General features: G+C 37.5%; 1 protein-coding gene across 4 annotated transcripts in view; it reads left to right on the top strand.

The window, feature by feature from the left end:
* The window catches only part of LOC139752677 (unconventional myosin-IXb-like), a 186465-nt gene that overhangs the window by 27402 nt on the left and 136962 nt on the right, over nt 1-22101 (top strand). For all 4 annotated transcript variants that reach the window (XM_071668453.1, XM_071668454.1, XM_071668451.1 and 1 more), the window contains exons 4-11: nt 1427-1521; nt 5056-5218; nt 8112-8247; nt 10963-11153; nt 11563-11738; nt 13709-13909; nt 15977-16112; nt 18678-18876. In XM_071668453.1, coding sequence (XP_071524554.1) covers nt 1427-1521; nt 5056-5218; nt 8112-8247; nt 10963-11153; nt 11563-11738; nt 13709-13909; nt 15977-16112; nt 18678-18876 — 1297 coding nt within the window. The remainder of the gene's footprint in view (nt 1-1426; nt 1522-5055; nt 5219-8111; nt 8248-10962; nt 11154-11562; nt 11739-13708; nt 13910-15976; nt 16113-18677; nt 18877-22101) is intronic.

Raw genomic sequence — 22101 nt, 5'->3', positions numbered from 1 at the left:
CATCCACCTTTTTTATACAGTAAAAGTATTTCTTCGCATCTTTCTTAACAAGTTTCTTGCTTGATTTCATTATATATCCTCTGGTTGATTTATCACTGCACCTCCTGAAGAACTATTTACTCTCTTAATCATCAGTTTGTTTTGAAAACTTAAAAGTTGTGGTTAGGTCACTCCTTATCTTTCCCTCTTCCACGTTAGGCAAATTTAAGCTCTAGCCTTTCTCTGCAACTCATCTCTCTCAATTCTGGTGCCTTCTTTGTTGCTATCATGATGACCTTCTTTGTTAACTCTTTGTGCTTCTGTAAGTGCACATTTGAGTTTTGGCCTTATGAAAGATGTGAACAGTTTGCTTATTAATACCTTATTCATGAACTTGAATGCAGTTCTATTACTTCTTTGCAAAAGTTGTTCTTAACTGTTCTAAGATAGGATTGTGGCTACAGGTTAGGGAAGATGTTGACCCCCAAGTGTCTCTCACACACAGATTCCTTTAGGCTATTTCCTGCAAGATGATGTTCATATTTAAGTGTTCTTGTAATGTAATCTATCCTCATTACATTTACCTGGGTTGAACTTTATCATTCATGTATCATACCAACAATGGGGACTGTGTAGGTCTCATTATCATTTATGTATCATACCAACAATGGAGACTGTGTAGGTCTCCTGAAGTTAATGCAATCCAACATGCTCTTCACTTCCCTCATGACCTTTGCATAATCTTCAAACATATTCTGTTAGGAGTCCATACCTTTTGCCATGTCATTCACATAGATTAAGAAGAGTATTGGCCCCAGAACAGAACAGAATTGTATCACTGTGTATGTGCTTATGATTATGTATTGTGTCATCTGTTTGTACTGATTGGGAAAGAAGTTTTATGCTACCCCCCCCCCTTCCCCATCTCTTGAACAGTCTTCTTTCATACAACTGCTTAGATGCTTAGATTTATGTGTGCTTTTTGCATTAACTGGGACCTCTCATCTTTTTCCATTCAGCCACCACTCATACTGTAGAAGTGCTTTATATCCATTTTAACAAGTGTCTTCCTTAACTTCATATAATGTCCTCTGGTTGCTTTATCCATACATTTCTCGAGAAATAGTTCACTGGGTATGTCATTGATCTGTTTTAAAAACTTAGGATTTTGATCTTGAGTGTGTGTATGTGTATCCTTTTGATAAATGAGATTATGAATCATTGTTCAAGAGAAGCGTAATGGTGTTGATGTTTTTGTGCACTTATTAATGAATCAGAAAAAATTTTCATTTTTTCACAGGTAGATAGGGCTAAGAATATATACTGAAAGGATTTAGGGAAAGCTTTGGTTTTGTGGGATTTTTTTTTACTTTCCTTTTTTTTTTTTTAGAATAACTGAAATATAGTTTGGATACATTTTATGATGAGAATTTTTCATCATTACCAGGCTTTTGGAAATGCTAAGACAGCCCACAACAATAATTCGAGCAGATTTGGTAAATTCATTCAAGTCACCTATAAGGAAAATGGACTTGTTCAAGGGTATGTGTTTGTTATTTGTTAATGTTCTCTGTCTGATCCCATATTCCAGTTAATTTAAGGGTATATATGTGTTACTGATATTACATCCCATTTAATTTAAGGGTATATATGATTTTGTTGTCAGAAAAGTATAGCTTATCAATGAATTTTTTGATTTGCCTCCTGTTGAGGATGTTATCATAATCAAAACTACTGAATTATTATGTTGAACACTGGTATTGTAATCCTTTTTTATATTTCAGTAAATGTGAAATTATACTTTGTTATACAGCTGACATGAATGATTCTTGATTTTATATATCTCTTGTATCATATTACATGATTTAAGGATCAGAGCCTCTTTTAAGATTACGTTAAGACTAAAATCAAGTCTCAGTATTGTATTACATAAGGATCAGACCCATTTTGAGATAACATGAAGATTGAATTCTATTCTCTATTTGTCTCATACGAAAGGAAATATCACATTTTTCTCTTCATTGCCTTGACAGTACATTTTATACATGACAGCAGCATAATTTGCATGCTCTTTCTTTGCTTTAACCTTGCGCTACTTGCTAACGCAGGAGATGGCGATGGGAATGGATGAAGGCAGCAAGTATGAATATGTACATGTTTATATATGTATATGTGTGTATACATTAGAATGTATGGGTATGTATGTGTGTGTGTATGTATTTGCATGTGTATGTGGGTGGGTTGAGCCATTCTTTCATCTGTTTCCTTGTGCTACCTCACTGACGTGGGAGACAGCAGCAAAGTATAATATGTATATGTATATATATATATTTTTTTTTTGCTTTGTCGCTGTCTCCCGCGTTTGCGAGGTAGCGCAAGGAAACAGACGAAAGAAATGGCCCAACCCACCCCCATACACATGTATATACATACAGGTCCACACACGCAAGTATACATACCTATGCATCTCAATGTATCTATATATATATATATATATATATATATATATATATATATATATATATATATATATATACACTCTCACACAGACATATACATATATACACATGTACATAATTCATCCTGTCTGCCTTTATTCATTCCCATCGCCACCTCGCCACACATGTAATAACAACCCCCTCCCCCCTCATGTGTGCGTGGTAGCACTAGGAAAGACAACAAAGGCCCCATTCGTTCACACTCAGTCTCTAGCTGTCATGTAATAATGCACCGAAACCACAGCTCCCTTTCCACATCCAGGCCCCGCAGAACTTTCCATGGTTTACCCCAGATGCTTCACATGCCCTGGTTCAATCCATTGACTGCATGTCGACCCCGGTATACCACATCATTCCAATTCACTCTGTTCCTTGCACGCCTTTCACCCTCCTGCATGTTCAGGCCCTGATCACTCAAAATCTTTTTCGCTCCATCTTTCCACCTCCAATTTGGTCTCCCACTTCTCCTCATTCCCTCCACCTGTGACACATATATCCTCTTGGTCAATCTTTCCTCATTCATTCTCTCCATGTGACCAAACCATTTCAAAACACCCTCTTCTGCTCTCTCAACCACACTCTTTTTATTACCACACATCTCTCCCACCCTTACATTACTTACTCGATCAAACCACCTCTCACAACATATTGTCCTCAAACATCTCATTTCCAGCGCATCCACCCTCCTCCGCACAACTCTATCTATAGCCCATGCCTCGCAACCATATATCATTGCTGGAACCACTATTCCTTCAAACTTACCCATTTTTGCTTTCTAAGATAACGTTCTCGCCTTCCACACATTTTTCAACACTCCCAGAACTTTCGCCCCTCCCTCACCGTATGATTCACCTCCGCTTCTATGGTTCCATCTGTTGCTAAATCCACTCCCAGATATCTAAAGCACTTCACTTCCTCCAGTTTTTCTCCATTCAAACTTACCTCCCAATTAACTTGTTCCTCAACCCTACTGTACCTAATAACCTTGCTCTTACTCACATTTACTCTCAGCTTTCTTCTTTCACACACTTTACCAAACTCAGTCACTAACTTCTGCATTTTCACACCCAAATCATACATATTTGCCATTTCCCACATTAGTGAGGGAGTGTTAAGAAGAGAGGACTGAGCTTTAGAGGTAGAGGGAATATCCTCACTTGGCCCGCTTGTCTGTTCCAACCTCTGCAGTTTGTCACCCAAATCAGCCACCAGTGCTGTATCATCAGCAAACAACAACTGACTCACTTCCCAGGCCCTTTCATCCACAACAGACAGCATACTTGCCCCTCTCTCCAAAACTCTTGCATTCTCATCCGTAACCACCCCATCCATAAACAAATTAAACAACCATGGGGACATCACGCACCCCTGCCACAAACTGACATTCACTGAGTTCCAACAATGTTATATGGTTGCGAGGCATGAGCTATAGATAGGGTTGTATGGAGGAGGATAGATGTGTTGGAAATGAAATTATTGCGGACAATATGTGGTGTGAGATGGTTTGATCGAGTAATAATTGAAAGGGTAAGAGAGATGTGTGGTAATAAAAAGAGTGTGGTCGACAGAGCAGAAGAAGGTGTTTTGAAATCATTTGGACACATGGAGAGAATGAGTAAGGAAAGATTGACAAAGAGGATATATGTGTCAGAAGTGGAGGGAACAAGGAAAAACGGGAGACCAAACTGGAGGTGGAAGGATGGAGTGAAAAAGATTTGAGCGATCAGGGCCTAAACATACAGGAGGGTGAAAGGCGTGCAAGGAATAGAGTGAATTGGAATGATGTAGTATACTGGAGTTGACATGCTGTCAGTGGACTGAACCAAGACATGTGAAACATCTAGGGTAAACCATGGAAAGGTCTTTGGGGCCTGGATGCGAAAAGGGAGCTGTGGTTTTGGTGCATTACACATGACAGTTTGAGACTGAGTGTGAACAAATGTGGCCTTTTTTGTCAGTTTTCCTGGTGCTACCTTGCTAAAGCAGGGGTTATTGATGTTGTTTCCTGTGGGTCGGGGGCGGCACCAGAAATGGATGAAGGCAAGCAAGTCTGAATATGTACATGTGTTTATATGTATTGTGTGTATATGAGTGGATAGGCCATTGTTTGTCTGCTTCCTGGTGCTACCTTACCGATGCGAGAAACAGCGATCAAGTATAATAATGATGAATTTGTATATCCTACCACAAAAGTGTTGGTGATTTACATTTATCACAACTTGTCAAAACTTATGTCATCTTACTACAAAGCAAATGTGTTCACTTTTTTTAAGTATATTTCAATGCTGGTTTGTGCTGAGAGCTGTCATATTACCCACCCCTGCTTTTAAGTCCCCCAGCACAAAGACTATCCTGTCCATCAGTATTACTCAGCTCCTCCCAGAATACTCCAAAACTCACATAATTAGTGAGCCTGATTCCTCTGGCACTGGCCATTATTAATGAATGTTTAGATATATCTTCAAGAAGAGCCACATAAACTGGATAGAGATAACAAAAGTAGTAGAGTTATGGTTTTTGCAGCATTTTCAGATCTAATTTTTGGGTACATATATTAAATTTCGTATGACTTCCTTAGGGCATGTGTCCAGAAGTACCTGCTAGAAAAGTCGAGGATATGCTCTCAAGCATATAATGAGCGTAGTTATCATGTGTTCTATTATCTCCTGGCTGGAGCATCTCCCCAGGTGCGGCAAGCCTTACACCTTCTCAAACCCTCAGACTACCGCTACCTCAATCAGGTTAGTAATAATGGAAAGTAGCACTGTCATTACTGTTGAGTATTTTATGTGTAAGTGAAGTACATTGATTACTAACTTCATAGTCATGTGATTTTGAAGTGATGCTGTAAGTATTGAGTTGTGACGGACAAGCCATAATGCTATCATGCCGAACGTGATATTATTGGTGGTTTATTATTGGTGAAAAACTCATGTTTATAGCTAAGCTAATGCCATAGGTCTTTTTCACTCAACTGTGGCCACTGTTAGGAGAAATAAGAAGACAAGATCTGTTTCTTTGTATGGCACTTCATTAACTTCTTAGTGTGTAGGAGAGAGACAATGAAAAAGATGGATATCTCTGACTCTGCTTGTTACAGATCATGGTTTTTTTCTTCCATTCTTTTGTGATCATCTGTTGTTTTCTCTTTCATGGTATCTTTGTTATATTTTCTGTAATGTGACCCTAATTTTTTAATTTCATTATTGTAGCTTGGAAGAGCTTCACAAAAACCTTCAAACAGCAGAGGGAATATACGTACCAATGCATGATAGGTGGTGTATTTTTAACGTACTGATGCCTAGTAGACGGTGTATATTTCAGAAACAAAACCAAGGTGGTGGAACAGTAAATTAAGAAAAAAAGCCTTGTCAAAGAAAGTAGCTCATAAGAGACAAAGAGAATCCAATTACCAACATGATAGAGTAAGGTGTGTAAATTTGCATAGAGAAAGTAAGAGAGTTATATGACAAAGTAAATTTCAGTATGAAGCATGTATTGCTGAAAATAGCATGAGAAACACTAAAGAATTGTACACTCATGTTAGAAGCAAGAGAATCATTATCTGGTCATTAGGTCAATTAATTACGGAAAATGAAGACTTGGTTCAAGACAATGAAGCCATAGCAAAAATATTTAATTACTTTTTTGCTTCTGCTTATATGATCGAAGACAAAACCCATGTCCCAAATTCAGTTTCATTGATAATAGAGGAGAACATTCTTAACCAATTGAAATAAAATCGAGGACATATTTTCTGCTGTAAACAAAATGAAAATTATTAGAATGGCAGGCTCTGATAAGTTGTATCTGAGAACAGTGAAAGAGGTGAAAAATGAGAGTGTCCTTTTCGCTAAGTTTTTTGTTACAGTAAAGTTCCAGATGATTGGAAATTTGCTAATGTAACACTGATATTCAAAAATGGTATTAATTCTCTGCCTGGGAATTATTGTCTTGTTAGGATAACATCTGTAGCTGAAATACTTGTGGAAACCATCATTAGAAATAGAATTGCAAACCATCTAGAGGACCATCACTTAATGATGACTCTCAGCATAGTTATTGACAAAATCGCTCAAGTTTGACAAATCTGCTTGATTTGTTTTATGATAAAATCAACATGTGCTATGAAAGTAAACCAGTTGATGTTATCTATCGAGACTTTCAAAAAACTTTTGATAAGTTTCCTCATCAAAGATTGGCTGCAAAAATTTAGTCACATGGTATTGATGGGGTTTTACTTCATTGGTTAGGAAATTGGTCAGCTGGCCTTAAACAAAGAGTTGTGATTAACGGTCAAGCCCCAGTATGGTTAGATGTAACAAGAGGTGTGCCACAAGGATCAATCTCGGGACCATTTCTCTTTCTCATGTATTAATGATATTGACAGTGGGCTACATTGTAAGATATCAAAATTTGCTGATGATACAAAGCTGGATAATTGATGTTCAAATGAACTTGAACATCTACAGCTTCAAACAGGCATAGACACACTGATGAGTTGGGCTTATAAGTGGCAAATGAATTTTTATATTGATAAATGCAAAGTTTTATATATTGGTTTAAAAATGAAAAGGCAAGCTACAGGATGAATTTTGTTGCACTTTAAAAGGTAAATGAGGAAAGAACTTAGGTGTGATAATCTCTGATGACCTGAAACCAAGTAAGCAGTGAAGAGAGCGAACAAAGTTATTGGTTTCATCCTTACTCTTTACAATTCATTTGTTCATCTCCATCTTGATTAATGTGTTCAGTTTTGGTCTCCCTACCTAAAAGAGGACATAGACGAAATGGAGAGAGTACAGCGATGAGCAACCAAAATGATTTTCAGACTGAAAAACAAATCCTACAATATGACATTATACGACTTGAATCTATTTAGCATAGAAAAGATAAGTTTGAGGTGATCAAATACAATTATTCAAACTGATCAAAGGCTTTGATAATCTTGATATATCAAATTATTTAAGACTTGATTCATCTGATTTTACTCATACTAATGGGTACAAACTTGTAGGCAAGCAATTTACCTTGAACGAAGGGAAGCACTTTTTCGTCCACATCATTATTAACGTATGGAATGATTTGCCAAGTAGAGTTGTTGAAAGCAGCACTGTATGTACCTTTAAGTATAGTCTTATTAAATATTTTGCTTTATGTCCTTGACTTTCATGATTTGTGCCTTCATAGTCAAAATGATCATTTGCAGCTTATTCTTTTTGAATTATCTGTATGCTTTCAAACTTTCACCACACTATTCTGTGAGTTTCTGATATTTTTCATTATTACAAACATCCTCGAAAGAACCCAATGGTCTATTGCTGTTTGAATTCTTTTCTATTCCTTTGTTCTAGGAGAAGACTGCTGTCTTCTTTATGCATGACTGATATTCAGAATTTCCATTCATTTTGTATCAGCTTTTAGATTATGTACTTCACTTTATTTGTTAGAATAGAAGTTCTTTGAAATATTTATATCTTCTGGAATTTCATTCTCTCTTTTGTTATTGATTTCAGTGCCATAGTTAGTAGAGACTTTTGTTATCATCAGATATACTTGTTTTAGTGACTTTGGTGTTTGTAATGAAAGTTACCTCATTTGTAGAAATCAGTAATATTGTTTTTCTCATTTCAGAGCAAATGCTATACTATTGAGGGTTGTGATGAGCAGTTTGAATTTGTGAGGCTGAAACAGTCCATGGAGATGGTGGGGTTCACAGCTGACAAGCAGCATCGACTTTTTGCTATCCTCTCTGCTGTCCTTCTCTTAGGTGGGTTTTTATTGTCCTTATACAGAATATTAACTGTTGGCATTTACTAAGATTCCTTAAACTGTTGATAAACAATTGGCACTTAAAATACAACAGAAATTACAAGTTAGTTCATCTTGAACCTGATATTTCATAAGTCTGAAAAGTAAAGTTACAATGAATCAATGTTTCCTTGATTTTTTAATGGGAAAGTATCTAGAAGGGGATAAGAGTGAGTGCTCAAATTACAGAGGTATAAGTTTGTTGAGTATTCCTGGTAAATTATATGGGAGGGTATTGATTGAGAGGGTGAAGGCATGTACAGAGCATCAGATTGGGGAAGAGCAGTGTGGTTTCAGAAGTGGTAGAGGATGTGTGGATCAGGTGTTTGCTTTGAAGAATGTATGTGAGAAATACTTAGAAAAGCAAATGGATTTGTATGTAGCATTTATGGATCTGGAGAAGGCATATGATAGAGTTGATAGAGATGCTCTGTGGAAGGTATTAAGAATATATGGTGTGGGAGGAAAGTTGTTAGAAGCAGTGAAAAGTTTTTATCGAGGATGTAAGGCATGTGTACGTGTAGGAAGAGAGGAAAGTGATTGGTTCTCAGTGAATGTAGGTTTGCGGCAGGGGTGTGTGATGTCTCCATGGTTGTTTAATTTGTTTATGGATGGGGTTGTTAGGGAGGTAAATGCAAGAGTTATGGAAAGAGGGGCAAGTATGAAGTCTGTTGGGGATGAGAGAGCTTGGGAAGTGGGTCAGTTGTTGTTCGCTGATGATACAGCGCTGGTGGCTGATTCATGTGAGAAACTGCAGAAGCTGGTGACTGAGTTTGGTAAAGTGTGTGGAAGAAGAAAGTTAAGAGTAAATGTGAATAAGAGCAAGGTTATTAGGTACAGTAGGGTTGAGGGTCAAGTCACTTGGGAGGTGAGTTTGAATGGAGAAAAACTGGAGGAAGTGAAGTGTTTTAGATATCTGGGAGTGGATCTGTCAGCGGATGGAACCATGGAAGCGGAAGTGGATCATAGGGTGGGGGAGGGGGCGAAAATTCTGGGAGCCTTGAAGAATGTGTGGAAGTCGAGAACATTATCTCGGAAAGCAAAAATGGGTATGTTTGAAGGAATAGTGGTTCCAACAATGTTGTATGGTTGTGAGGCGTGGGCTATGGATAGAGTTGTGCGCAGGAGGATGGATGTGCTGGAAATGAGATGTTTAAGGACAATGTGTGGTGTGAGGTGGTTTGATCGAGTGAGTAACGTAAAGGTAAGAGAGATGTGTGGAAATAAAAAGAGCGTGGTTGAGAGAGCAGAAGAGGGTGTTTTGAAGTGGTTTGGGCACATGGAGAGAATGAGTGAGGAAAGATTGACCAAGAGGATATATGTGTCGGAAGTGTAGGGAACGAGGAGAAGAGGGAGACCAAATTGGAGGTGGAAAGATGGAGTGAAAAAGATTTTGTGTGATCGGGGCCTGAACATGCAGGAGGGTGAAAGGAGGGCAAGGAATAGAGTGAATTGGAGCGATGTGGTATACCGGGGTTGACGTGCTGTCAGTGGATTGAATCAAGGCATGTGAAGCGTCTGGGGTAAACCATGGAAAGCTGTGTAGGTATGTATATTTGGGTGTGTGGACGTATGTATATACATGTGTATGGGGGGGGGCCATTTCTTTCGTCTGTTTCCTTGCGCTACCTCGCAAACACGGGAGACAGCGACAAAGTATAAAAAAAAAAAAAAAAAAATCTAGAAGTTGTGAGCATCCTGTTTCTTAGCTTATTAGGAATTTATTTTCATTACTTTGTGTACGTTTTCAACATATGTCATTAGTGTTACTGGACTCTTCTTGCTTGAGGTTACATTCTATCCCTGCCTCTGAGTATAGTACAGCCTAGGGCCACAGAGCCCCTGGAGATTGAGTTGTGGGGTAATTATGACTAGGTAGATGAAAGAATCAGTCTTATGGTTTTAAATTTTTCTTTGTCAGAAAGTGCTTCGGCTAATAGTTATTTATTTTCCTGTGGTTTGATAAGCCAGTCATGAAATAAGATGAATTGCTGAGGGGAAGGCATTGATTCTGGGACATCCTCTGAGGTTGAATTATCTGGGATGTGATGAATATGTATGAAGAAGAAGGAAAAGAGAAAAATTCCTTGAAAAGATATGCTATCTCTTAGGCAATACCATTAGTATTGGTTTTGATACCATTTTGATGATTCCAACAGACTTGTAATTAAGTCATTAGTGGGAATTCTCTGATTTATGGATGTTATCATTCTTTTGGATTAGGGTGTTATGAATTGGGGATGAGAGACCCTGGGAAGTGAGTCAGTTGTTGTTCGCCAGTGATGCAACACTGTTGGCTGATTCGAGTGGGAAACTACAGAAGTTGGTGACTGAGTTTGGAAAAGTGTGTGAACGGAGAGAGTTGAGAGTAAATGTGAATAAGAGCAAGGTTATTAGGTTCAGTAGGGTTTAGGGACAAGTTATTGGGAATGTGAGTTTGAATGGAGAGAAATTAGAGGAAGAGAAGTATTTTATTACTGATATTTTTAAAAGTGAGTATCATTAAAACTTTAAAAGAAATACTGCCTTTTAAGAATGATGTAATTTTGTCATCTGCATGTTTTCATTAATTTTAATGGAACTCATAATGGGAAAAGGTGTGCTGAAAAAAGCAAATAGAATTCCACATTTCTTCAGCACAAGGAAATGCTTATTGAACTTTTTTTCTTAACAGGTAACATAGAATTTCAACCAAAGAAATCCACTTATCATCATGATGAGTCCGTGTTGGTACGGAATCCTGAGCAAGTGAGCATTATTTCTGGATTGCTTGGAGTGTCAGAGGATACTCTCATGAATGCCCTTACATCGAAGAAAGCACGTGTTCAAGGGGAGATTCTAGTCATGCACTATCGCCTGCCTGAGGTATGAGTCATAAAAGAAATACATTTTGATATGATACATAATATTACTGATAGTAAAGGAATCCATTATTTTAGAACTGAGAACACTGACATTAATTGTTTAAGTATCAAATACATACCTTAGCATAAGGAACAAAAATCAACATAGGAATGAGGAAGGGACTAACCTTTTTGCTTGTACACTTGTAAAGAATAAGCATGGATTGAATTGTCTGAAAATGAAGAAAAAACATTAAAACTTATCATATTACACCTATATTTGAAATGAAGCATGAAAATATGCAGAACTTCACCTTTTGTTAGTGTGGGTATAGACTTAACTAACCCTCCTGTCTGGGGGATACCATTTCACACACTTGAGATAACAGCTTATTTTATCATAAAAATTTTGATGCTTTCTTTTTTTTCAGGCTGTTGCAGCCCGTGATGCCTTAGCCAAGTGTTTGTATGGGGCATTATTTGATTGGATTGTCCTACAGGTGAACTACTCTCTCATTACACTTAAGGAATCAGCCAGTGAACATAGTGGCAACTCTATTGGTGTGCTTGACATCTTTGGCTTTGAGGATTTTGGTCATAGTAACAGGTTAGTTGTGAAATGTAGAATAAATCTATCTATATCTCTCATGCTTTTTCTCTCCAGAAACTCCCATCAAGGGGTGGCCGCAACAAAAGTCCACTTATCCATCCTTATATTCCCCCCCTGGCATAAATATAAGATAAAATTAGGTTTTTTTTATTATTCAATCAACTGCTAATGTGCTGTACATGGTATGTTATGCCTCTGTCAGGTAACGGTGAGTGTGCTGTATACTGTATGGGGCTTTTAAAAATCTTAAGCATGGTAAGTAGGGTTGTAGTGAGTCAGAGAACAGTTACTGGCCACTCAGACAATGATTGCACATTCCTTATCCATATTTTTGCAATTCAGTTGCTCTGTACCATCCAGAATTGTTGAGTTGGATGTTGCATCAGTTGTGCACTGCCAAGGTAGCTGAGGAAAATGTATGTAAATAGTGCATATGAATTTATGTCAATAAATAAGGAGAGGTCACTATCTGTAGGGGCAAAGATGGGTACATTTGGAGGTATAGTAATCCCAGCAGTGTTGTATGGAGATAAGACATGGGTCCTACATCAAAAAGTGTGTGGAGGGGTTATGTGTGAGGAATTAAATGCTTAAGGACAATTCTTGATGTGAGAAGGATTGATTGAATAAGAAGAGAGGTACAGTAGTAAGAAGATTATGATTAAGAGAACTGAAATAGGTGTTTTGAAATGATTTGGACATATGGAGAGAATGACTAAAAGGATATGTATGTTAGAAATGGGGTAAATAAAGAAAAGGGGAAAACAAGGAGGTGGAAATATGGAGTGAAATATGCTTAGAGGTATCAGGGCTTGAACAAACAGGAAAGTGTAAGACATGCAAGAGATTAAGTGAAGTAGATTGATGTGGTGTAGATGGAACGATGTGCTGTCATTTGACTGAAGCTGGTTATATGAAACAGATAGGAGAAACCAATGAAAAGTGTATGGCGCCTGGTTGTGGATAGTGGGCTCTACCGGCCACTTCACTTGCCCTAGCTCAGCCTTTTTAAAGCACATTGACCCCTGTGTACTACATTTTTTCATTTCACTCTATCCCATACATGCCTTTCACCCTCCTGCATGTTCAGGACCTGATCCCTGAAAATACTTTTCACTCCATCCTTCCATCTCCAACTTAATCTCCCCTTTCTCCTTATCCCCTCCTTTTCTGACATATATCCTCTTTGTCAACCTTTCCTCTTTATGGCCAAACTATTTTAGTACACCCTCTTCAACTCTCTCAACCACACTCTTCATTTTACCACACCTTACTCTCACCCTTGTATTACTTGATCAAACCACTTCCCATCACATATTGTCCTGACATTTCATTTCAGACACATCCACCCTCCTCAGCACACACTCATGTAAATATTTTTGATACCTAGGTTTGGACATGTTAGCAAATGGAACCGTGGGAACTGAGGTGAGCCATAGGGTGGTTGAGAGGGGGGAGTGTAAGGTCCTGTGATTGATGGAACTCTTATATGGGTTGCATGCATGGTGATAGTTAATCCAAGAGAGGTAAGTGTACATAAGGGTGGTGACTGGAAGTAGAGTAAGTTTAGGATTAAAAGAAATATGAATGACTAAAAGGTAGGAATGTATGATTGATGGGGCTGTAAGCATATTGAGCCTTATTGTGAGTTGCACAGAGATGTGGATGCATCAAGGAGACATGATTGATTACACTGTTGGACATTAGGGGATGAATTATTAGACTTAGCAAGATTGACAAATTACTTTGAATGGAATTTGGTGTACTTCTTCCCTTCCATGAACTTGGGTATGGAAATTAGCTAATAGGTAGATTGATAAGATGGATGATATATGGAGCTCTCTCTTTGCTGTTGTTTACCACCCTGCTGCATAGTAGAAGACATGGAAGATTTAGATTGTTAAATGAATGTGTAGAAAAACCATTTTTCTGTATTTATCCCCAACTTTTTCCTATTCTTTGGGCAGGTTTGAACAGTTCTGTATCAACTATGCCAATGAACACTTGCAGCATTACTTCAACCTGCATGTTTTTGAGTATGAACAGGAGGAATATCGACGTGAAGGTATTGTCTGGACTAACATAGAATTCCAGGATAATGTTGACTGTCTGGCACTTATTGAGGGAAAACCAGCTGGTCTGCTATGTGTCCTTGATGATCAGTGTAGGTAAGAAAGTGCACAACTTATTTGTTCATTAATTCAGCCGTAAATAAAAGTTTCTTTCTAGTATTGTTGACCTTTAATTTGCAGGCATGGCTTTGAATACTGTTTCAAACAGATGGTAAACAGCTACATCACCCTTTCATCCTTTGTTTAGTAGGTGAATGGATACCAAAATCCATTAAGATAAATCATCACAGCTGTCACAGTCAGAGACAGAGTAAGCAAAATAACATTGAAACTAATAGCAACAAAATTTGGTAAAAGGCTTTGAAAATTTTTAAGTTTAACATCTGGAACTTCGAAAAAGTGCATTTGAAAGAATTGATTTAGAAAATGATGTAGGTTTCTTTTTTTTTTTAATTTTGATTTGTCGCTGTCTCCCGCGTTTGCGAGGTAGCGCAAGGAAACAGACGAAAGAAATGGCCCAACCCACCCCCATACACAATGTACACACACACACGCCCACACACGCAAATATACATACCTATACATCTCAATGTACACATATATATACACACACAGACACATACATATATACCCATGCACACAATTCACACTGTCTGCCCCTATTCATTCCCATCGCCACCTCACCACACATGGAATAACAACCCCCTCCCCCCTCATGTGTGCGAGGTAGTGCTAGGAAAAGACACCAAAGGCCCCATTCGTTCACACTCAGTCTCCAGCTTTCATGTAATAATGCACCAAAACCACAGCTCCCTTTCCACATCCAGGCCCCTCAGAACTTTCCATGGTTTACCCCAGACACTTCACATGCCTTTTCCTGCATCAGCGAGGTGGTGCTAGGAAACAGACGAAGACAAGCCATCCATTCATATACACTTATATATACATAAACACCCATGGATATACATACACATACATATACATATCAACATATACACATATACATACATTTGCACCAACATATACTTATATACACATGTACATATACTTGCTTGCCTTCAATCCATTCCTTGCACCACCCCACCCCACAGGAAAAAGCATCGCTGCCCCCGCTTGTGTGAGGTAGCTCTAGGAAAGCAGACAAAAAAGGCCACATTTGTCCACACACAGTCTCTAGCTGTCAAGTGTAATGTACCAAAACCACAGCTTCCGATCCACATCCAGACCCCACAGACCTTTCCATGGTGTACCCCAGACATTTCACATGCCCTGGTTGAGTTCATTGACAGCAAGTCAACCATGTTAAACTGCATTGTTCCAATTCACTCTACTCCTTGCATGCTTCTCACCTTCCTGTATGTTCAGGACTCGATCAGTCAGAATCTTTTGCACTCCATCATTCCACCTCCTATTTGGTGTCCTGCTTCTCCTTGTTCCTTCCACCTTGCACTCCATCATTCCACCTCCAATTTGGTCTCCTGCTTCTCCTTGTTCCTTCCACCTGTGGCACATATATCCTCTTTGTCAACCTTTCCATATGATTTAGGAAATAATGTAGGTATGTGCAATATATTTTTTTTATTCATATTTTGATTTTGGGTGCTATTGAGAAGCCAACTCAAAACCAGAAAGAAGGAAAATTATTATAAATGTAATGCACATTGAGCAAGGGAAGGAATCATGTATTTAGATAATGAAGATGAGGAATTTAAGATATATGAAGCTGAAAATTTAAAAGACATAGAAATTGAGTGACATTTTTGTGTTACAGACCGCAAGGCAATTAAGTTTTCAGAGGATGGTCATCTGTGTATCTGATTTAAAGTTAGAGAATGTATCGAGAGATAAATATAGTATTTGGAAAGGGTTATCAAAGATTTACAGTAAGTTGGTTGGTTGTAAGTTAATGAAATTCAGGTTGAGGCTGAAGAGAGAGAAGTGTGCTGTAACCTTCCATTTGTAGCCGTAGTTTGTATATTGTTAAAATATATAGAACTGTCTCATGATGTTGCAAAAGGCAGTGAAAATATTCCTCAGTTGTATGAATAATGCTTTATTTAACTGAAAATTTTTCTTCGGAAATTAATGAACAATTAGATGATAATTGAACACTAGTGATTAAAGTTTCAAAATGTTTTATTGGATTTTTCTATCTCTTGACAGTTTTCCTGCTGCTACGAATGAAACTTTCCTGCAGAAAATCAACACAGTCCACAAAGATAATGTTTATTATGAAATACCCCATAAGAGAGAGGCAGCATTCATGATTAAGCATTATGCTGGCAAAGTCAAGTACCAGGTAATTGCTCAAGCCTTCATGCTTTTTGTATTGATATGTCCAGGCTTTTATGTCTCCTTTTTGAAATTGGTCTTACACAAGGCATTATTTCTCTTATGTTTAAGGAAGATATTTGTTCATTTGTTTTTCTCGCATTTTATATTCTGTCAGACTCTGCAATGGAAGAGATGAGCCTGTCTAAAAAAAAACAGGCTCTCCCCCACTTGCATATCGTTTTCCATTGATCACATAAAAATTACAACTGTTTCGTTTGAATGTGTTTGATTTGTCTAATTCTGATATTTCGACCTATTTACCATTTGTGAATTATCACCTGATATATATATATGAACATTATTAGTCATGCTGGAATTAGGTGCATGACTTGAAGTATCTGGTTTTATGAAACGACTGTCAAGGGTGAACTGGGAGCCAGTAAGGGTACAGATGTTTAATTTGGAGCTGTTTTAGTTTAAAAGGAAAGTTCACAATCAAAATTCTTACAATGAATTAATGAATAATAGATTAAACAGTGAATAGAACCAAGAAACACTTACACAAACTTCATCCATGGATGTTTCGGAAATTAGATTTTTCTGTACAGTATGTGGTTTGATTGAATAAGTTATTTAAGTGGTGAGACAGAGGTGTGGTAATAAGAAGTGAGGTTGAAAGAGCTGAAGAGAGTATGCTGAAATGATCTGGACATATGGAGAGAATGAATGAAGAGCGTTTGACAAAGAAGATATACATGTCAGAAGTGGAGACAAGGAGAAGGAGTGACCAAATTGGACTGGAAGGATCCAGTGAAAAGATTAATCCTGACATCTTCCACTAAATTGTGCACTGAACACATCCCCAGACCTCAGTTATGTGTAACTCTGACACTACACTGGTTTGTGAAATTACATTTGATTTAACCAGACTCTGTTGCAACCACCACTTGCTTCTTTGACCCTACTAGCACAACTGCAGCTAGTTCATAACCTGTTGGGCTTGCATTGCTATTTTACCCCATGCATCACATAGCACTTGATAAGCAATTGCTGTACTTTCACCAAACACTGATAAGTCACAACTGTACACAACATCCCTAGGAGTAACCAATAGTTGTTGCTGGATACCTTAGGTTTTGCAAATATGTAAAGCCAGGGCTGCAAATGCAATGCATCCGAGGTGGATCTTACCCTGTGTGCATGTTAAGCTTAGATCTAAAAGAGTCCAATACAGCAGCTCTCCCAGTATGACCTGAAATCTTCTCCCTGTGTTCTTGGTTCTGTCTTCTACTGATTTCATTTGTTGTTCCCACAAGCATGCTTTTTGTGTTTTTAGAATTAGTAGGACCTAGGAATATTTAGCCATGGGAAGGATGTTGGTATGTCTCCTCCTTTCTCTGTTTGACCTAACAGTACATTTTCATGACTCTCTTAACTCTAGCCTACCATTTTTGAAGAGGAATGTTTTCACTTCTAACATTCATTCTTGTCGTCCTTTTGCCCCTTTCTGTATTACACACCCTGTCCTCAATGACAACTTATACCCATGATGAAACCTGTGACACTAAAAAAAGAGTGGGGGAAGAATTAGAGAAAATACAATCAGGGATGTAAGATCTCTGGTTCTTGGTTCCATATAATTGAGAACAGAAAATGAGTAGGCCTTATTGCTTCCTTTGTCAATTTTTGAAGAATTCAGCCTCTTTTTGTGGTGTTCATTGAATTTCTTTTATGAAGAGAGAATAACTTATGCTCATGGCTGATGAAATAAAGAATGTGTCATAGCTGGATTTAGAGAATGATAGGAAGAGTAAAATGATAGTTGAGAAAGGTGGGAGTTTAGAACGCTATGTGTGTAACAAGGATGTGTGTTATGATAGGCATATATTCTACTTTTAAAGTGGAGTAAGTGATGAAATTGTAGAATCAAGTAAAGATCAGGTTGACATAATTTGACATTTGGCTCTGAAGGAAGGAAGAAGATGACTTTGTCATAACCAAGAGGTTTCCCCCAGAGGAAGACAATTTCAAAGCTTGAATTAGGTTAGACAGTAAAAGAAGGTCATAGAAATGCTTAGAGACTTAGGTGTAATTAACTGCTATTTTTCAGAGTCCACCTTTGCATTATCAGCTGAGTTAGAAATCCTTACCATCTCTTAACTCCTGACAGTAGGAGACATATCTTGTAAACATAGCATGATGTTTAGGAGTCATGTGCTGAGAAAAAGAAGAGATAAGGAAAAGAGACTGAGGTAGTGTATAGTGCATATGGAGTGATGGGGATTAATAAGGAACCTGTCCATTGCACAGTGCATGTAGTGTATCTCTGAAGGATGTGAATCATGTAAAAGAGCTATTTTGTACCCCCAAATAAAGTGTAAGGGACAAGGAACACTAGTTTTTCATGTAAAACTTTTTTTATGTTATCTCAGCAGTGAGCTTTAGGGGTATCTACTACTGTAGATGGGATATTCATAGTGATGAGCCTTCAGGTTTGATCAAACCATGTTATGGTACTTGGATAATCATACTTTAATGTTATGATGCTGTGTGATAGGCTTATTGAATCAAATTCATGGAAAACTTTCAGGTAAATGACTTTAGAGAAAAGAACCTGGATCTGATGCGACCTGAGCTGATATGTGTATTGAAGAGCAGTCGATATAGTATTGTGAGAGAAGTGGCAGGAGCAGATCCAGTTGCTGTCTTTCGATGGTCTATCTTAAGGGCATTCTTCCGTGCTGTTAGTGCATTCCATGCAGCAGCAGTCAAGTGCACTAAACGTAAAGGTATACTTTTTATGATTTTTTTGTCGCACCACTACATATAGTGTATTTGGGCCATGTAATCCTCTTTTTGCTTTGTAGCGAAAGGGTTTTACAGTCATAGGGCCCTAATGCCACATTTTTTACTTTTGTGCAACTGTTTAAACTTTTTTATGCTTTCCACATTTATGACATCTGCTTTTTTTTTATTCCATTCATCCATCACTCTCGTACTATTCTCAAAAAATTAGTTACATTTTTAGACAAATTTCTTACTAAATTTTGTTTTATGTTCTCTTGTAGTCCTCTCTTTGTGAGAGCTGTTTACTTTGTGTGTGTGTGTGTGTGTGTGTGTGTGTGTGTGTGTGTGATAACTGTTTGTAATTGCCTGTTTGTACTGTACAGGGAGGGAGGTTTTACACTTATAATGCCTCATATCTTACATTTTGAATTATTGTATGCTCTCTGCATTAACCATATTTTGTCATGTTATTCCATTCCTATACCACCTTTTTTTCCTCCCTAAGTTTCTTGCTTAATTTCATGATATGTTCTCATGTTGTTCTGTCCCTAAATTTTTGAGAACTCTTTAACAACTTAAAAGTGTTGTGAATAGGTCTCCCTTCACTCTTCTCTCTTCCAAGGTTGGCAGATTTAAAGCTTTAGCCTTTCCCTGTAACGTAGCTCTCATGATACTGGTGCCATCTTTGGTGCTTTCCTCTGGACCTTTCTTTGAGTCATTTGTGCTTCTTTAGTTTCAGTGGCTCAACTTCAGAAGTCTATTCTAGTTTTGGTCTTATGTATGATGTAGTAAACAGTTTGCTAAATAATTCCTTATCCATGAACTTGAATACTGTTCTGATATGGGCTAGCAGACAGTTAGTGTCCTTAAATATTCTCCCAAGGTGGGACTGTGGTGACAGGTTAGGGGCAGTATCAGCTCTGGAGTCTTTCTCACACAGATTCATGTAGCTTTTACCATGTGAGATGTTAATTATATCAAAGTTTTCTTTCTGTTTGACTTACAGTGTTTCTGTCTATGTGTGGACACGTTTTTGTTTACTTGAGTTTACATGAGAAAGATAGACGACAGGAGGCCTCAGTGGCCCACAACTGGGTTGTCTGAAAAAAGTATTTCACAAAAAAAAATTTAGTTTCGGTCAAGTTTTTAAAAAATTTACCACTGACTCCTTGCTGCTGCACATTAGCCTTCTATTGTACCTGTTACTGCTGTTGTTTATACATTTATTTCTGGCGTTTTTTGCAAATACATGAATTTATGAAATATTTGTCTAAATGACTTTTGAAGGTATTTGTAGTTTTAGCATTCACAGCGTCTGATGGTAACTTATTCCAGTGCTCAACACACCTATAGAAAAAGCTTTCACCCATGTCTGTACTACATCTTTTAGCTTTGAGTTTTATTCCATTTGTCCTAGTAACCATATTTTCTTGTATTTTGAAAAGATGCTCATGGTTTACTTTATCGAACTTGTTCAGAATTGGATTAAGTCGCCATGAAATTTATGTTTTTTATGGGAGAAGAGATCCAGTCGTTTTAGCCTTCTTTGTATACCAGATTTCTAAAGGATGGGATAAACTTTGTCGCATGTCTTTGTACTTACTCTAATTTTTCCTCATCTTTTTTATAGTTTGGGCACCAAAACTGAACTGCATGGTCAAGGTGTGGTTGTTTTAGAGAATTAAAAAGTGTGAGAATTGTTTCTGGTGTCTTATGATCTATATTCTGTCTGAAACCTAACTTTTGGGTACCTTTTTTTACTTGATTCCTGACACTGTTTAGTGTATTTCATTTTGTTGCTAATGACAACTCCGAGGTTCTTTTCTTCATTTACTTTAGTTAGAGAGTTTCTGAATAGTTTGTAGTCATAATGTATATTCTTGTCTCCAAAGTGCATAACTTTACACTTGTCTACATTAAATTTGATTTGCCATCTGTCTGACCACTCTGCCAGTAAGTTAAGATCTCATTGAATCATTTTGCAGCCCCAACTCTTTACAGCTCTATCCTTAGGTTTAGTATCATCAGTAAACTTGGAGATCTTAGTTATGAGACTGAGTTGTAGGTTATTTATATATATATTATGAAAAGAATTGGGCCTAGGACAGACCCCTGTAGCACACTATTCGTTATGTCTAGCCATTCTGAGGCTTTGCCGTTTAAACAACATGCTTTTTTCCAGTAACCCGGTCTTTGATCCATGCACAGAATTCTTCACTGATTCTGTGTGCTTTGAGTTTATGTAAAAGTCTCTTGTAAGGTACTTTATCGAAAGCCTTTTGGAAATCTAAATATACTACATCAGACAGTAGTTTTTTGTCCCAGCTTTGATAAATAACATTGAAAAAGTCCGGCAAAAATGTCAGACAGGATCCTCTATATTGAAAACCATGTTAATTGTCCAATATTGTTTTCTGTTTTAGAAACGTGACAATTTTATCATATTATTTTTTTCCATCATTTTACCCAACACTGATGTAAGGCTAATTAGGCAGTACTTCATGGCACTCTTTTGTCTCCTTTTTTATGTATAGGAGTAAATTTGCTAGTTTCCAGTCAGTTGGCACTTGACCATCTGATAGAGATTTGTTGGATATTTTTGTTATGGGACATATCAGTTGTCTCCTGACCTCCTTGAAAAATCTTGGAGCTAATTTTTCTGGGCCATTGGATTTTTTAGGATTTAATTGGTCCAGGTATTTAAGTACTTCAGATCTCTTTATGTCTCTAACCTTCAACACTTCTTCATCAGATCCTTTTAACGTTTTCATTGGTTGTGGTATTCGAGATGTTTTTTCAGCTGTGAATACAGAGTTAAAAGGATAATTTAGTATGGTTGTCATTTCCTTGTCATCAGTAGTTAGTGTGTCATGTTTGTTTTGTAACGGTCCAATTCCTTCTTTTACTGTCTTCCTTTGTCTTATATATTTTAAGAATTCCTGAGGATTATTCTTAGCTTTCAAGGATATACTTTTTCTTCATCACACTTGCTCTGTATTATGACCTTCTTACACTCACTTTGGATTTTGATTAATTCCTGGAAATGGTTCCCATTATTTGAATTTCTTGTATGTTAGCAAGGTAACCTAAAATCAGCATATCATGGAAATATAATGTGTGTGCCATAGGTACCCCTGTGGAAGTCAGAAACTGATTAGGTTTAGGACATGTAGTTGCATAAATTTGCTTGTATATTAAGATTTTTTTCTTTTTTTTATGATGAGGCA

Source organism: Panulirus ornatus, chromosome 13 (genome assembly GCF_036320965.1).
Source record: "Panulirus ornatus isolate Po-2019 chromosome 13, ASM3632096v1, whole genome shotgun sequence".
Taxonomy (NCBI): Eukaryota; Metazoa; Arthropoda; class Malacostraca; order Decapoda; family Palinuridae; genus Panulirus; species Panulirus ornatus.
The sequence above is the reverse complement of the archived record's forward strand: the minus strand, read 5'-3'. Positions and strand labels throughout refer to the sequence as shown.